A 17,333-nucleotide genomic window follows, 5' to 3' on the forward strand; every position below is an offset into this window, starting at 1 on the left:
GTTAGCATTCATTTCAAGAGGGCTAGAATATAAAAGCAGGGATATAATGCTAAGTCATTTTTTAAGCATTGTTCAGACCACACTTGGAGTATTGTGAGTACTTTTGTGCCCCAAATCTGTCTGAGAAAGGATGCTTTGGCATTGGAGAGAGTCCAGCGGAGATTTATGAGAATGATTCCTGGAATGAAAGGGTTAATGTATGACAGGCATTAGATGGTTCTGGGCCTGTACTCCCTGGAGTTTAGAAGAATGGGGGGGGAGGGTTGGAATCTTACTGAAACCTACCAAATATTGAAAGGCCTAGATAGAGTGGATGTGGAAATGATGTTTCCATTAGTGGGGATGTCTCGGACCTGTGGTGAACTACATATACCTGTCTGGACACGCCCCCTGCTGACTGCTCCTGTGGCTCCTCCCACAGACCCCGGTATAAAGGCAATTGAGGCCTGAGCCCGGCCCTCAGTCTCCAGGATGTAGTATGGTGGTCAACTACTGCTTGTTCTTTCTTCCAGTCAATAAAAGCCGATATCTCGTCTTCACGTCTCAGAGAGAGTTATTGATGGTACATCAGGACCGTAGGGCAGAGCCTCAGAATAGAAGGACGTCCCTTAAGAACAAAGATTAGGAGGAATTTCTTCAGACAGATGGTGGCGAATCTCTAGAAATCATTGCCACAGATGGCTATGGAGGCCATGTCATTTGGTATATTAAAACAGAGGTTGATAGGTTATTGATTAGTAAAGGCATTAGGGGGTACAGGAAGAAGTCAGGAGAATGGAGTTGAGGGAAAATAAATCAACCATGATCAAATGGAGACTCAATGGTCCAAATGGCCTCATTCTCCTCCTGTATCTTATGGTCTTGTGGTCTAACAGCTGGCAATTCTCCACATGACTATGAGGAATTCCAAGGCACTCATGCAAACATACACAAAGACTAAAGTTCTGAGTTCCTGAGTTCTCATTTGTCCTTTTAAATGTACTACAACACTGGACTTTAGCAATCTTCACGCTGTCACCCAGCAGTTACAATTAGTCACCGGCAATTGACGACAAAGGCCTTGCTCTTTATCGATGGAAAGCCCTGCTCCCTCCTCCACCAAGCCAGTTTTGTGCAGTAATTTGCCACTTGGATGCATGGAGCTAGCAGCTTGGTAAGTGAGGGCAGTTAGCCTCGCCAAGGACAGTTCCAGCAATTGAGAGCATTAAAAGTATTGATCTTTCTTTTGCTTTGATTTGCAGAAGAAGTTAATTGGCACAATTAAGTGTAAACTTCAGAAGCTTCAGGACACTAAAGCATGCCTACATGAAGATATCAAAATGAATTCTTTGTTGGGTGAAGACATTGAAGCCTGGATCAATGATGTTTGCAAGCCTAATGAAATACAGAAATATAAGACCTTCATTGAGGATTTGGACAAAGTGATGAATTTGCTGCTTTGTCTATCAAGTCGTCTAGTGCGTGTGGAAAATGCCCTGAACAAAGTCAACGAGTCCACTGATTTGGAGGAAAAGGTTAGTTACTAGAAGCTGGCCACATGTGCGTGGCATTTTTCAACTGAAAAGATTCTGGGGAATGAAGTATTCTTCTTTCTAATGTTTGTGGTTGAGATTTTAATTGGGAATTTATATGGATTTTGGGATCTCCTTCTATTCACCTGACCACTTTGCCCAGATTAGCTGTGCAGGAGTGCAAGATTGTAATTTTAAAAAGTACTTTCCAATGGCTCTTCCTAAAATAGAAGCAAAGTTCAAATGCAGGAACACATTTCCTAAAAGTGGAGGGCAGTGTTACTTAACAAAGGATGCATTATTACCGCAATGAAATTCCTGAGTTCCATCAGTAGCTAAATAGTTCCATGTAGGTGGTAACACAATGATATCTGATTATTTATAGCCTTCAGTATTTTTATCTTGTGTATTTATTTTCATTTACAGATACAGCATGGTAACAGGTCCTTCCGACCTAATGAGACCTACTACACCCACATGATCAATTTATCTATTAACCCGTATGTCTTTGGAATGTGGGAGGAAACTAAAGCACCTGGAGGAAGTCCATACAGTCACAGGGAGAACGTACAACTCCTGACAGACAGCAGTGGGAATTGAACCCGGGGCATTGGTGGTGTAAAACATGACACTGGCTACTAAGCTATGGTGCCTACCAGCTGTCAGGGAGAACTTTTCATTGATAGGTTATTGTTAGCCAAACTCTAAGCTACCAATTCTGAAAAAGTATTCAAAGAAGAGTTTCAACAAGCTGCTTCAGCTGGCAATACCAAAATTAAAATTATTAATTTGATCTTGCATGTAAATTGACAGAACGTTTAGAGTCAGAGTCATACAACATTGAAAAGTACCCTTCACCATACACATGCAAATGATCGAACACGTATGTACGTGAATTCGACACTAACCCAGTGTTATTCTCCCCACACACCCATCAAATCTCCCTCCAATTCTGCCATTCACCTACAAACGGGGAGTAATTTTGAGGCCAATTAACCTACCACATCGTTAGGATGTAGGAGAAAGCTGGAACATCCCGTGGAAAATCCAGACTGTCAAAGGGAGAACGTGGGAACTCAGGTTGCTAAATTTGTAAGGTGGCTCGTCTGTTAGCTGCCACTTTTGTTCACATGGATAGTAACACTGAAACATTTACCTACTTTCACAAAATGTGAAATTTTCATGTCTGAGAATATAAGTACTTCTTCAAAGCATGCATATGTCACCCTATACTACACACAAGCAAAAACCATCAAACAACCAGTGTGCGAAAGAAGACACTCTATGAAAATTCAGTAATAATGATAAGTATTTACTTTGTAAATAACACTGAGAACATGTGTTGTAGAGCTCTTGAAAGTGCGTCCATCAGCTATGGAATCAGTTCAGCGCTGGGCCATATTGCAAAGGTTGGGGTGTCAGGCAGAAAGGGAGGGACTGCCTGGTGTTCTGCTTGCTGCTCTGTGAAGTCTACTTGTCTCTGTGCTGAACTGAGGCTGTGGCCTGCAACTAACAGGCTTCTGGACCAGCTGCCGTGATGAACTGACTTCGTGGCTGTGAAAGCACTTGTTCTGCGTGTGATTTGTTTGCGTGATTTTTTTCTTTCACTTGCACATTCATTGTTGTCTTTTGCAACAGGGTCTACTGGGTTCCTTTGCTTTGTGGCTGCCTGTTACAAGACATATCTCAAAGTCATATGTAGTATACATATTTTGACAGTATCCATGTGTGGAGCTGAAACAAATGGGGGAGATCTAAAATGAACCCTTTGGAACGGCATTTATTCAGGAACTGGGTACAGAGTCTATAGAAGTGAGGCAAAGAGGCATTGACTTCATGAACCCTCTACAGATTACAGAGGAGGAGGCATTTGTTACCCTGAGGCAAATCAGGGTGGATAAATCCCCAGGTCCTGACAAGGTGCTCCCTCAGACCCTATGGGGGACATGCAGAAATTGCTGAGATAGTTGAACATCCTTAGCAACAGGAGAGGTACCAGAGGACTTGAGGATAGCCAATATTGTTCAGCTTTTTTAAAAAAGGCTCTAAACAGAAACTAGGAAATTATAGGCCGGTGAGTCTGACATCAGTTGTTGGGAAGTTATTGGAAGCTAGTCTAACCAACCGGATATACAGTATAAGCATTTGGATAGACACAGACTAATTAAGGATAGTCGCCATGGCCTTGTGTGTGGTAGCTCATGTCTAACCAAGCTTATAGAGTTTCTCGAGAAAGTTACTAGAAAAGTGGATGAAAGCAAGGCAGTTGATGTTGTCTGCATGGATTTTGGTAAGGTATTTCACAAGGTCCCGCACGGGAGGCTGATCAAGAAGGTTCGGTCGCTCAGCATTCAGAATAAGGAAGTAAATTAGGTTAGACATTGGCTTTGTGGGAGAGGCCTGTGACTAGTGGAGTGCCATAGGGGTCGGTGCTGGGTCCTTTGTTGTTTGACATCTATATCAATGATGTGGATGATAAAGTGGTTAACTGGATCAGAAAATTTGCTTTTGACACCAGGATTGGGGGTGTAGTGGACATTGATGAATGCTGTCGTGGTTTCCAAAGGTGAGTCTTGCACAGTGAACGGTAGGGCACTGAAGGGTGTAGTAGAACAAAGGAATCTGGGAATACAGGTCCTTAATTCATTGAAAGCGGCATCACAGGTGGATAGAGTCGTAAAGAAAATCTTTGGCTTTCATAAATCAATGTATTGAGTACAGAAGATGGGATGTTATGTTCAAGTTGTATAAGATGTTGGTGAGGCCTAATTTGGAGTATTGTGTGCAGTTTTGGTCTCCTACTTACAGGAAAAATGTAAATAATGTTGAAAGAGTACAGAGAAAATAGACAAGGATGTTGCTGGGTCTGGAGGACCTGAGTATAAGGAATGGTTGAATAGGTTTCGACTTTATTCTTTAGAACACAGAAGACTGAGAGAAGGTTTGATGTAAGTATACAATATAATGAAGGGTATAGATAGGGTAAATGCAAGCAGGCTTTTTCCACTGAGGTTGGGTGGAACTACAACCAGAGGTCGTGGGTTAAGGGTGAAAGATGGAAAGTTTTTAAGGGGAACATGAGGGGAAACTTCTTCATTCAGATGGCCATGAGAGTGTGGAATGAGCTGCCTGCAGAAGTGATGCACGTGAGCTTGATTTCCACATTTAGAAGACGTTTGGATAAGTACATGGATAGTAGGGATATGGAGGGCTGTAGTCCCAGTGGAGGTTGATAGGAGTAGGCAGTTTGAATGGACTAGATGTGCCAAAGTGCAAATTTCTGTGCTGTACTTGTCTACGACTCTCTGTACTTTAAACTTTGAGTTGTGAGTGGAGTTATCCACGCGGGTTCAGGAGCCTGACAGTTGAAGGGTAATAATTGTTCCTGAGCCTGGTGGTGTGAGACCTAAGGCTTTGGAACAGTTATTACTCCTCATCCATCAGGCTCCTGAGCCAACATGGATAACTTCACTCACCTGGACTCTGAACTGGTTCCACAACCTATGGACTCACCTTCATGGACTCTTCAACTTTCACGTCAAACCACATGATAACAAAATCAGAATAAATTACTCTGAAGTTCCTGAATGAATTGGACAAAACAGACAATGAGCAGAAAAGTGCCAATAAGATTTATGGATAACTATTTGTTCTAGCTCTTTTTTTTGGCATACACGTACTTTTTAAATTCAGTCCAATTGATCTCAGTGCATTTAACAAATCAAATGATACATGTCACACAAAATAGATGTGCAGTGTGTAGCTGGTACCATATTTGAGCACAGGGAACACAAATTATGAAATTAAGAAATTACTTTCACTACTGCACATTAAGATGTTTCCAAACCCAAAACAAGTTTTAGTCTCAAGATGGTACAGCACATGTTGGTTCAGGAGCCTGATGGATGAGGAGTAATAACTGTTCCAAAGCCTTAGGTCCCACACCACCAGGTTCATCAAATTTTAATAAAGAAAAGTGCCAGAGAGCAAAGTAAGTTTGCTTTTGCTTGAACAGAGTGGTTCATTTGTACCTGAGGAAACTACCTTTATCAGTTAGGGTTTTAGGTGATTTAAAGTTGAATAAGCCAAAGATGATTTTTTTTTTTGCCAAGGTCTTCTGAATGTTTAAATTTTCTGGAACTACGTAACATACGTAAAAACATGCGTTTTAGCAAAGAAAATACAATGCGTTGCATCAACTATGTAGGGAAGAGATTAGCATTCCACGGTATTATTGGAAAAAAAAGTCGTCTTAAAGTAGCGCATATCTTAGCTGCTTAATTCCCATCAGCTGATTTGATTTATGTATGTCAGAGCCCTATGCCAAATATAGAAATACAAGCTCAGTAAATGAGGAATTAATTTAATATTTCAACTAATCTGAAAATTTGATGACGAGACTAAGCAAGTAAAACGAACCATTGTCTGTCTATTCCATCTCCCAACGGCCTGAACGTTGTAGCTATGTTGAGGTGTAGCAATTTAGTTAAAAGATCAAAGTTTTAATATTCTGTGTTTAGTTCGCTGTTGATCTGGGCAAAGTATTTAAGACACTGGGAGATTTCAGAATGCAGGGGTGAGTAATGTTTTATTGGTGTGTAGACCTCCGTTAGTCTCGATTGACCATGGATTTGCACCTTGGAAAGTTTCCAGGACGCAAGCCTGGACAAGGCTTTTTTTAAGGGAAGACCAGCAGTTGCCCAAGCTGCAAGTCTCCCCTCTCCACGCCACCGATGTTTTCCAAGGGAATGGCATTAGGACCCATACAGCTTGGCACTGGTGCCGTCGCAGAGCAATGTGTGGTTAAGTGCCTTGCTCAAGGACACACATTCAGCCTCAGCCAAGGCTTGAACTAGCGGCCTTCAGATCACTAGACGAACACCTTAACCACTTGGCCTTGCGCCAACACTTTTATTGATATGGTCACTGATAAACATTCAAGCTTCAATTCAGTGTTAGGTATTTTGCATTGTCAGAGATGTCATTTTTGGATGACATGAGAAAAAGGTCTACCAATTTAAGTGGGTGTAAATGATCTCGTGAAAGTAAAAGCATGGAGAGCAAATATTTAAAATTCCCTTTCTCCCAACCCCCCAGGTCTCCTTTCCCCAGTGACATCTGAGTCCACATTTCCACATCTAAGAGTCTTCTCAAATGTTGAAAGAATGTGGGGTATTCCCTTTATCTGGATTAGCCAATGTAAACTATTGCGTAGTGAAATACCATTACATAATGCTCTTATGCACGTTATCTCCCACCTTGTATCACAATTTCCCAAAATGTGGGCCAGTATTTTAGAAAATTGGGGAAATACAATAATAGTCTTTTGTTTCACCACTTTTCAAAATGTGTGGTCTACAATCAGACATCAGAGAAATACTTGGGACTAGTGCAACAACCAGAGAGTATTGTATTGTCTATTAGCTGTTATTCTAGTGAAACATCAAACTCTTAAGGCAACACACACAAAATGCTGGTGGAACACAGCAGGCTAGGCAGCATTTATAGACCCTTCATCAGGACTAACCAAAAGGAAAGAAAGTAAGTATAGATGCCTCCTGGCCTGCTGTGTTCCAACAGCATTTTGTGTGTGTTGTTGTTTGAATTTCCAGCATCTGCAGATTTTCTCGTGTAAACCCTTACGGCAATCCTCTTTTGGTTTGTGCTATAACATTCCTACGCATTTTCTAACATGCTGCAACTGGGCCATAAAACATCTGCTTGCTTTAAAACTTGTTCTGTTTGTTTAGCAATCGCTGAGTGAAAGACATCAAACACTCTCCCGTCAGCATGAAGGTGCTAGGGGACTGAAGGAGCATCAAGATCACCGGGAGCGGGTGACCTTCAACATCCTAACAAACTACCTCACTGAGATTCAGCTTCAACACTGTCATCACTTTATACAAATGAGAAAAGCGTTATTGATCAAGCAAAAAGAAGTTGAAGAATGTCTCAGATTGACTGAGGAGCAACTGGGATTTCTTGAAAACAGTCTGTAATTCACATCCCATTTTGCTCTACTGTAAAGTTTCCAGCAAAATCTAAAATTGGTTTATCATATCCTGTGATTTGGATTCATTCCAGAATCAACAAATGTTAATTCTATTTTTCTCGTTGTTTGCACATTAACTGACTTAAGGAGATAATTAAATTTAACAGGGTTTTGCAGTAATAATAGAACTTAATTCTTCAGGATTATGGAACAGCAGTAGTTCCATAATCAGCTTTTTTTATTTAAAATGCTTAGTATGAAACATAATATCACATAAAATCACGTGATACTGTTTGCATTGCAAAAGCACCGTGCTTATCATAACGTGTTGGAGCATTCCTTGTGCAAGACATCACCTTGGATTGACTTGCTGCCCAAATATTTCCTCTGTAGTAACAATGAGTACAGTATCTAAATTGGATTCAACGTATCAGTATGAAATGCTTCGCAGGCAAGTTGTCAGTGAAAGCCGACAGTGAGCCAAAAGGAGATACTGGGCCATTAAGAGCTACCTAAGGGAGGAAAGAGATGTGGAGAAGGTCAGGGAGGAAATTTCAGAATTCTGGGCTTTAGAAAATACTACACGAGTGATGGTGATAGAGCACAGAAAACTATGCATACAGAATTCAGAATTGGAGAAGCAGAGATCAGAGGGAATTATAGATTCTTAAAGGGTTATTAGGCTGGTTGATGGTGGTCTGGAGAGGCCCCTGGAGGGACTTGAAAAGATAGCTGAGACTTGTTAAAGTCAAGCACTTGCCAAACTGGGAGCTATTGTGTTCAGCCTTCTCAGAGGCAATGCGAGTGTGTGGTTATGGGTTAAAGTCCAATAAAATCGTAGAGCTCACAAAGCTTTGGGTGAGGGTTTTAGCAGCTGATAAGCTGAAGTGAGGCCACATTATGGATGTGAAAGAAAGCTATTTTGTTATGGGATGGACATACGGTTGAAGCATTATCGTGGACACATCACCAGTTTGATTTGGTCTCAGGCAGTCACCAAAGACTGGGAGAACAAAATGTATGATCAAGTATTCAGAGAAGAGAAGCAAGGTATCTTGGAGAGATTATAGATTCTTGGCTACAAGTTGGTGATAGCGCTAATTAGGTAAACGTGTGTAGCAGGACCTAAACACAAAGTTTTCTTCTTCCCAATATTTCTGCTCATCCACTACTGCATGATTGATGAACATTCCAACAATTTGGAGATGGTGGATGAGTCAAGGGAGGTGGTGCTGAGGTAAAACTGCTTAAATGTAGATACTGACACCATTTTGGGTGATAGTGCAGTGATTTTAAAACTGTAATCTACACTGCAATCGCAAAGGTGGCAGTATAGATTACAGCAAATCCCTAACACTGTACATGTAGATGTTTTTGGTGAATAAAGTTGATCCTTAAACTTCCAATACATTTGTAAATTGCCTTAGTTTTGCACTCATCAGTGTACTGTAAATGTCTTGTAATTATCTGATATCAGTGTCCCTATCAATGTGTAAAATGTATATTAATTATTGTTCTAGCTATATCTTCTAATAATCATTTTTATAAATTAAATTTGATACTCTGTAATGTACATATAAATTTTAGCTTGCATCTGTGTATTTCACGACAAAGTGATGTTTACTTAAGCGGGCTTCTCCTTATTCTTCGTAAAATGTTGAAACACCAGCCATTATTCCTAAATCATCAATGCTGCTGTCACCCCATCCTCCCACTGCTACACCAGGGATAGAGTTCCTCTTGTCCTCATCTACTACCCCACTAGCCTCCTTGTCCTGCACATACATCTCCACAATCTCCAATGGGATCCCACCACCAAGCACATCTTTCCCTCCCCCTGCTCCCTACTTTCCACTTTCCACAAGGTTTGCTCCCTATGCAACTCCCTTGTCCACTCATCCCTCCCACTGATCTCCCTCTTGGTACTTAGTCTTGCAAGCGAAACAAGTGCCACACCACCTACTCCCTCACTCCCTTTCAGGTCCCAAACAGTCCTTTCAGGTGAGGCAACTCTTCACCTGCGAATCTGTTAGGGTCATCTACTGCATCTAGTGCTCCCAGTGTGGGCTCCTGTATATCCTGTTTAGAGGTATGCAAGATATTAAGAGGAATAGATAGAGTGGACAGCCAGCGCCTCTTCCCCAGGGCACCACTGCTCTATACAAGGGGACATGGCTTTAAGGTAAGGAATGGGAAGTTCAAGGGGGATATTAGAGGAAGGTTTTTCACTCAGAGAGTGGTTGGTGCGTGGAATGCACTGCCTGAGTCAGTGGTGGAGGCAGATACACTAGTGAAATTTAAGAGACTACTGTACAGGTATATGGAGGAATTTAAGATGGGGGGTTATATGGGAGGCAGGGTTTAAGGGTCAGCACAACATTGTGGGCCGAAGGGCCTACACTATGCTGTACTACTCTATGTTCTGTATCAGTGAGCCCCAACATAGATTGGGAGTTTGCTTTGCCAAGCACCTCCGTTCCATCTGCCACGAAAAGCAGAATCTCCCAGTGGCCACCCATTTCAATTCCACATCCCATTCCCATTCCAACATCTCAATCCATGGCCTCCTCTGCTGCTAATATGTGGCCACACTCAGGTTGGAGGTTTTGGTAGCCACCAACCTAACGGCACAAACACCGATTTCTTGAACTTCTGGTAATTTCTCACCCCGCCCCTCTCCCTTCATCCATTCCTGTTTCCCTTTCTCACCTTATCTCCTTACCTGCCCATCACCTCTGGTGCTGCTCCCCCTTCCTGTTGCTCCATGGTCTTCTGACCTCTGCTATCAAATTTCCCCTTCTCCAGGCCTTTATCTCCTTCACCAATCAACTTCCCAGCACTTTGCTTTGCCCCCTGTCCCCCACCCCCGGTATCACCTGCCACTTTGTACTACCTCCCCCCCCCCCCCACCTTTTCACTGTGACTTCTTCTCTTCCTTTCCAGTACTGACGAAGGGTCTCAGCCCAAAACATTGACTCTTTATGTCAAGATCATTATTTTCGGATATTTTTATATCTTGAAATCTTTGATATTTTGAAATCTTGATATTTGTAACTTATAGTGTGATGTTTTTCAATGTTATGATGCGCTCTATAAAGGAAAATGTAACAAGAAAGTTTGCCTTTTATAAGCCTGTGTTCTTTGAACAGAGTAGGTATTTAAATTAATATGTAATTGATATATCTCAGTAGTAATGAACTAACCTGATAACGGGTTTTTTTTAATCAACACTCCAACTGTGGCATTGGCTTTTACTTCATTCATTCAAATGTTTCAAGACATAAGTAGCTTTCATAAAGTTGTCCCCAAAATGTGACTGAGTACAAATTACTGAGGATGATAACATTCTCTACCAAAACTGGAAACTACTTAAAAGTGGAAACTGACATGAATTCAGATAATAATAATCTAACGATTGTAAAACTGTTATCTATACTCCCATAATAAAGATGACAAATTAGATTATGGGAAATTCCTAATATATATGTAAATATATATGATGAATAAAGTTGACCATCGATCCTTAAACTTTTTACAATACATTTGTAAGTTGCCTTTGTTCCCTGTTCCATAGTGAATAAAGTTGAGAGGTATAAACTTAAGGTCAGACCCCATTCTTTATCTCTACAGCAGACTGCTGTGCTGAACTCTGAAACCCATCAAGAAGGACATAGGGAATGCTCACCCTGGAAAGGTGTTGAACAGTAGCCTGTGCTTTGGAAATTGCATACTCGTGCCTTTAATAGAAAATATGCAGTGAAGAAGTTAAAGTTGCGCAGTTCAGTTACCAAATGAACTTTACATTAGGCTTTATGCTATTTAGGGGCCCAGATTGGCTATAGATTCTCAGAAAGTTGCACCAATTCCTTCAATAATGATACATAAAAGATAACTACACTGACGGATAATGGTGCATAATCATTAATGCTCAGTTAAATGTCAGGTTAACAATGGAAAATCTTTCCTTGATAAGCAGTAAAGGTGGAAGGACTTCTCAGTGTGTTAGGAGCAACATCCCAAATTAGGGTTGTTCAGTCACTGCAGCATCCACTTCAGAGTAACGTGCATGCAGACTACAACGAGGAGAGAGAACTGCAGGTGAACTTTCTGATTCTTAATTCAAGAGTACCGAAGTTGACTGCTGTCATTGTAATAGAACTGGCAATGAAAATGAGCTGGAGAGCAAAACTGTAGCCTCTTTGAACTGTGTGCTAGAGTTTCAGTGCATTAACAATTAATAACTTTTCCTCCAAAATATCACGATCAAGTATCCAACAGAAATTATGCACACCAATTGCTGCAACTGATGAGTTTTGTCTCCAAGTGTCCTTTAATCAAGATGATCCATGCGCCCATTGTCATGTCAGACACTCTTCACTGTTATAATGATGAATGCCTCACTCACCCATTTACAGAAGGTAAAGCTGATTCAAGTTTCTTTTCCAGCAATATGTTAAGGTTTACTGCACATGAGGGCGAATGATTTTCATAAGGTAGAGCAGGTGATTTTAACTCATCTGTTGCTTTCTAATAGCCTATATTGCCAATCTACAAAGCTAAAGGAACTTTGTCAATAGTCAATCTACAAAGTCAAAGGAACTTTGGGAAAGGTTGAATAGGTTAGGACTTTATTACCTGGAGTGCAAGGGACTTGAGAGAGATTTGATAGAGGTATACAAAATTATGAGGGCATAGACAGAGAATATGCAAGCAGGCTTTGTCCACTAAGTTGAGAGAGAATAGAACTGGGGCATTAGGTTAAAGGTGAAATATTTAAGGGAAAACTGAGGGAGAACTTCTTCACTTGGAGGGTGGTGAGAGTGTGGAATGAACTGCAAGTGGAAGTGATGGATGAGTGTTCAATTTCAACATTTAAGAGGAATTTAGAAAAGGACATGGATAGGAGAGGTATGGAAGGCTGAGGTCCAGGTGTGGGTCAATGGGATTGGGCAGAATAACATTTCAGCATAGACAAGGTGGGCCAAAGACTCTGTTTTTGTCCTATGACTTTTTGACTCCATCTAATCAATCCCACCCACTTTCCCTTACCTCACTCTTACCCTCATCCGCGCCCTCAAACACACTCCCTGAAGCCCTTCAGTAAAGGTACCAAATGAAAACAAGATCTTCTCCTACTCTGATTACCGTCAAATATACCATCATGAGTTGTACATAATTGATAATTGCTCTCCCATTACAGATATTGCTCAACCTACTGAGTTCCTCTAGCAGTTTGTTTTAAACCTAACAAGACCACTTGGGCAAAAAAAAGGCAAATTTAATTTTTGAACTGCAAGCGGCAAGAAAATCTTTAAGGTAAGTTGGAAGGAACTGGAGCATGAAAGTGATAAAATTTTGTAATATTTCATGTGTATTTGAATTTTCTGATAAAATATAGATTGTGCATTTTTCAAATGACAGAATTAACACTGATTAATGACCCTAAAACTGCAGTATAACAAGTACTGAAATTAAATTGAAACAGAAGTCTACATTGGAATACAAAAATGCTTCCAATTGATTTTGAGATGAATAAAAGGCTCATCTACACATACTGTGATACATCTTAATAGCCTGAACAATTACAAATAGATGTGATACATCTTAATAGAACCATCACTGGCAAATATATCTACATCCCTACACCTGGTCTTGAGGGAAAATAAGTCAGGGGGTGATTCATGTGAGCAAGGGAGGAGGGATGGAGAAAGCAAGAGAAAAGCTGAAAGGGAGAAAATTAATTTAGTCCAGGACTAAACCAGGCCAGTCTGAAAAAATCACTAAGCAATTACCATCAACAGAGGAAACAACACACTGGACGACTGTTACACCACCATCAAGAATGCCTACCATGCTATTCCACGCCCTCACTTCAGGAAGTCTGATCACCTGGCTGTACTTCTACTCCCTGAATATAGGCAGAGACTGAAGACTGCAGCACCAGTAGTGAGCATCAAGAGGGTATGGACAGGAGAAGCACAGGAGCGATTACAGGACTACTTTGAATCGGTGCACTGGGCTATATTCAGACATTTATCTTCAAATCTGGATGAGTATGCTGCAGTTGATCCAACTGGATTAAAACCTGTGTGGATGAGTGGGTGCCTACAAAGACTTGCTGTACATTCACAAACCAAAAGCCGTGGATGAATCAGGGGGTATGTCGTCTGCTGAAGGCTAGATCTGTGGCATTAAGTCTGACAACCCAGGTCTGTACCAGAAAACCAGGTATGATTTACGGAGGGCTATTTCAAGGGCGAAGAGACAATTTTGAATGAGGTTGGAGGCAACATCAGATGTATGACAACTCTGGCAGGGTTTGCAAGACATTACCTCTTACAAAGCAAAACCCAACAGCATGAATGGCAGTGATGCTTCACTACCAGATGAACGCAACGCCTTCTATGCCCGCTTTAAAAGGGAGAATATATCTACAGCTGTGAAGATCCCTGCTGCACCCGGTGACCCTGTGATCTCTCTCTTGGAAGCTGACGTTAGGCTGTCTTTAAAGAGAGTGAACCCTTGCAAGGCAGAAGGTCCCAATGGAGTATCTGGTAAGGCTCTGAAAAATTTGCCAACCAACTGCTGGGAGTATTCAAGGATATTTTCAACCTCTCACTACTACGGGTGGAAGTTCCCACTTGCTTCAAAAAGGCAACAATTATACCAGTGCCTAAGAAGAATAAAGTGAGTTGTCTTAATGACTATGGCCCGGTAGCACTCACATCAAGAGTGATGAAATGCTTTGAGAGGTTGGTCATGACTAGACTGAACTCCTGCCTCAGGACCTGGACCCATTGCAATTTTTCTATTGCCACAATAGGTCAATGGCATATGCAATCTCAATGGTTCTCCACATGGCTTTAGACCACCTGGACAACACAAACACCTATATCAGGATGCTGTTCATGGACTATAGCTCAGCATTTAATACCATCATTCCCACAATCCTGATTGAGAAGTTGCAGAAGGTGGGCCTCTGTACCTCCGTCTGCAATTGGATCCTTACCAGAAAACCACAATCTGTATGGATTGATGATATCATATCCTCCTCGCTGAAGATCAACACTGGTGCACCTCAGGGGTGTGTGCTTAGCCCACTGTTCTACTCTCTCTATACCCATGACTGTGTGACTAGGCATAGCTCAAATAGCATCTATAAATTTGCTGATAATACAACCATTGTTGGTAAAATCTCAGATGGAGACAAGAGGGCATACAGGAGTGAGATATGCCAACTAGTGGAGTAGTGTCTTAGCAACAACCTTGCACTCAATGTCAGTAAGAGGAAAGAGCTGATTGTTGACTTCAGGAAGGGTAAAATGAAGGAACACACACCAATCCTCATAGAGGGATCGGAAGTGGAGACAGTGAGCAGTTTTAAGTTCCTGGGTGTCAAGATCTCTGAGGATCTAACCTGGTCCCAATGTATTAATGCAGTTATAAAGAAGGCAAGACAGTGACTATACTTCATTAGGAGTTTGAAGAGATTTGTTATGTCAACAAATACACTCAAAAACTTCTATGGATGTACCGTGGAGAGCATTCTGACAGGCTGCATCACTGTCTGGTATGGGGGGAGCTACTGCACAAGACTGAAAGAAGCTGCAATGGTTGTAAGTTTAGTCAGCTCCATCTTGGGTACTAGCCTACAAAGTACCCAGGACACCTTCAAGGAGTGGTATTTCAGAAAGGCAGCTTCCATTATTAAGGACCTCCAGCACCCAGGCATGCCCTTTTCTCACTGTTACCATCAGGTAGGAGGTACAGAAGCCTGAAGGCACACACTCAGGAACAGCTTCTTCCCCGCTGACATCCATTTCCTAAATGGAAATTGAACCCGCGAACATTACCTCACTTTTTTAATATACATTTTTTCTGTTATTTGCATGATTTTAATCTATTCAATACATGTATACTATAATTTGATTTACTTTTTTTTATTACTATTTTTTTTCTTCTATATTATGTATTGCTTTGAACTGCTGCTGCCAAGTCAACAAATTTCATGACACATGCCGGTGATAGTAAACCTCAATCTGATTCTGATTGTATTGGCATTTTCACTTTCAAAGAATTGGAACTGGACAACCCACACAATGGAGGTGGATGTGTTAAATGCACAGTGCCTTCAGAATCTCTGATGACATAATTACTCATGGTGGCCCTCCTGCTTGCAGAGGTAGCTAATCTATCTGAAATCCTCTGGATGGCACAGTTTTACTAAAGGGAAACAAAGTCAATGGCATAAAATCAATTTGGTGTAAAGGTTTTTTAAAAAGATCTTTGAATGTTGAAACAACTGGTGGTGGGCTATCACACCATCATTTAAAATGAACTAATACACAATTACTAATAGGTAGTTTCAGACTGTTATTAAATTGGAGGGAGGAGGTTTCCATTTCATGACTGTTATGCAGTCTTGACTTTCCTGATTTTGCAGAGTCAGAAAAAAACAGTGCAACCTTGTAAACTGTATCAACCCAGCTTCCATTATAAGATTAATAATTAGATTAATAATGGATTATCTGATTTTCTGCTCTCAATCCTTCATCCACCCTTGACCTTTTCTTCCCTTATCCTCTATTATCTACTTTCGATCGTGCTCAGGACACATAGATGTTTTTATTCCAACACAATTTTGTGCTAGAATGGCAAAAAGTTATTTCCCTTTTAGAAAAATAAGGCAGTGAGGAAAATAAATGGATAAAAGGAAAACTATGTTGATGTTAACAATAAGAACAGATACAAAAAATAAACACATCATAACTCAATATAAATCAAAATAGAAAATTATTTAACTTGACCAAAATATCTAGTTGAACATGTGAATAGGTTACTTCTCTTGTATTATGGTTTAATTCTTAATATGTGTGCAAACTGGAGTCTACTTTCAGCTTGATCTATGCCTGTACAAGAGAGCAGTATCTTTTAAACCTTGTAAGTTCTTATCTCGCTCTTCTTGGATGGACACTCGGAATTAACTATGACTTTTCTCTAACGCAGGGAAATCTGCGGATGCTGGAAATTCAAGCAACACACACAAAATGCTGGTGGAATGCAGCAGGCCAGGTAGCACCTATAGGAAGACCCTTCGTCCTGCTGCATTCCACCAGCATTTTGTGTATGTTGCTTGACTTCTCTCTAATCCTTCTTTTAAATCTCTGTGTCTGGCCGTTGATCTTACTGAGAATGGATACAGGTCCTATCTATCTTTTGAGATATTTAATTGTATGGCATCTGAGGTGGTTGATGAGGGTGATGTGGGAACAATAGACTTTCGCACTAGTGAGGCAGAAGGTTCTTGGTTTGAATTGAATTGAATTGACTATTTATAAATCCTTCACATACATGTGGAGTAAAAATCTTTACATTGCATCTCTGTCTAAATATGCAATGTTCAATTTATAGTAATTTGTAATTAATAGTACAGTGGCATGCGACAGTTTGGGCATCTCTGGTCAAAATTTCTGTTACTGTGAATAGCTAAGTGAGTAAAAGATTACCTGATTTCCAAAAGGCATAAAGTTAAAGATGACACATTTCTTTAATATTTTAAGCAAGATTACTTTTCTATTTCTATCTTTTACAGTTTCAAAATAACAAACAAGGAAAAGGGCCTGAAGCAAAAGTTTGGGCACCTTCCATAGACAGTACTTAGTACTTGGCAAGTACCACAGCTTGTAAATGCTTTCTGTAGCCAGCTAAGAGTCTTTCAATTCTTGTTTGGGGGAATTTCACCCATTCTTCCTCACTAAAGGCTTCTAGTTCTGTGAGATTCTTACGCCGTCTTGCATGCACTGCTGTTTTGAGGTCTATCCACAGATTTT

General features: G+C 40.8%; 1 protein-coding gene across 5 annotated transcripts in view; it reads left to right on the forward strand.

Moving 5' to 3' along the window:
• Nucleotides 1-11,023, forward strand: part of LOC132405612 (protein Shroom1-like) — an 81,153-nt gene extending 70,130 nt beyond the window's left edge. For 4 of the 5 annotated variants that reach the window (XM_059990555.1, XM_059990552.1, XM_059990554.1 and 1 more), the window contains exons 7-8: nucleotides 1,242-1,514; nucleotides 7,262-11,023. In XM_059990555.1, the coding sequence (XP_059846538.1) occupies nucleotides 1,242-1,514; nucleotides 7,262-7,510 (522 nt within the window). In that variant the 3' untranslated portion in view covers nucleotides 7,511-11,023. The remainder of the gene's footprint in view (nucleotides 1-1,241; nucleotides 1,515-7,261) is intronic. The other variant, XM_059990556.1, reaches the window with a different exon arrangement.
• The last annotated feature ends 6,310 nt before the right edge of the window (nucleotides 11,024-17,333 follow it).

This window comes from Hypanus sabinus, chromosome 15 (genome assembly GCF_030144855.1).
Source record: "Hypanus sabinus isolate sHypSab1 chromosome 15, sHypSab1.hap1, whole genome shotgun sequence".
NCBI lineage: Eukaryota > Metazoa > Chordata > Chondrichthyes > Myliobatiformes > Dasyatidae > Hypanus > Hypanus sabinus.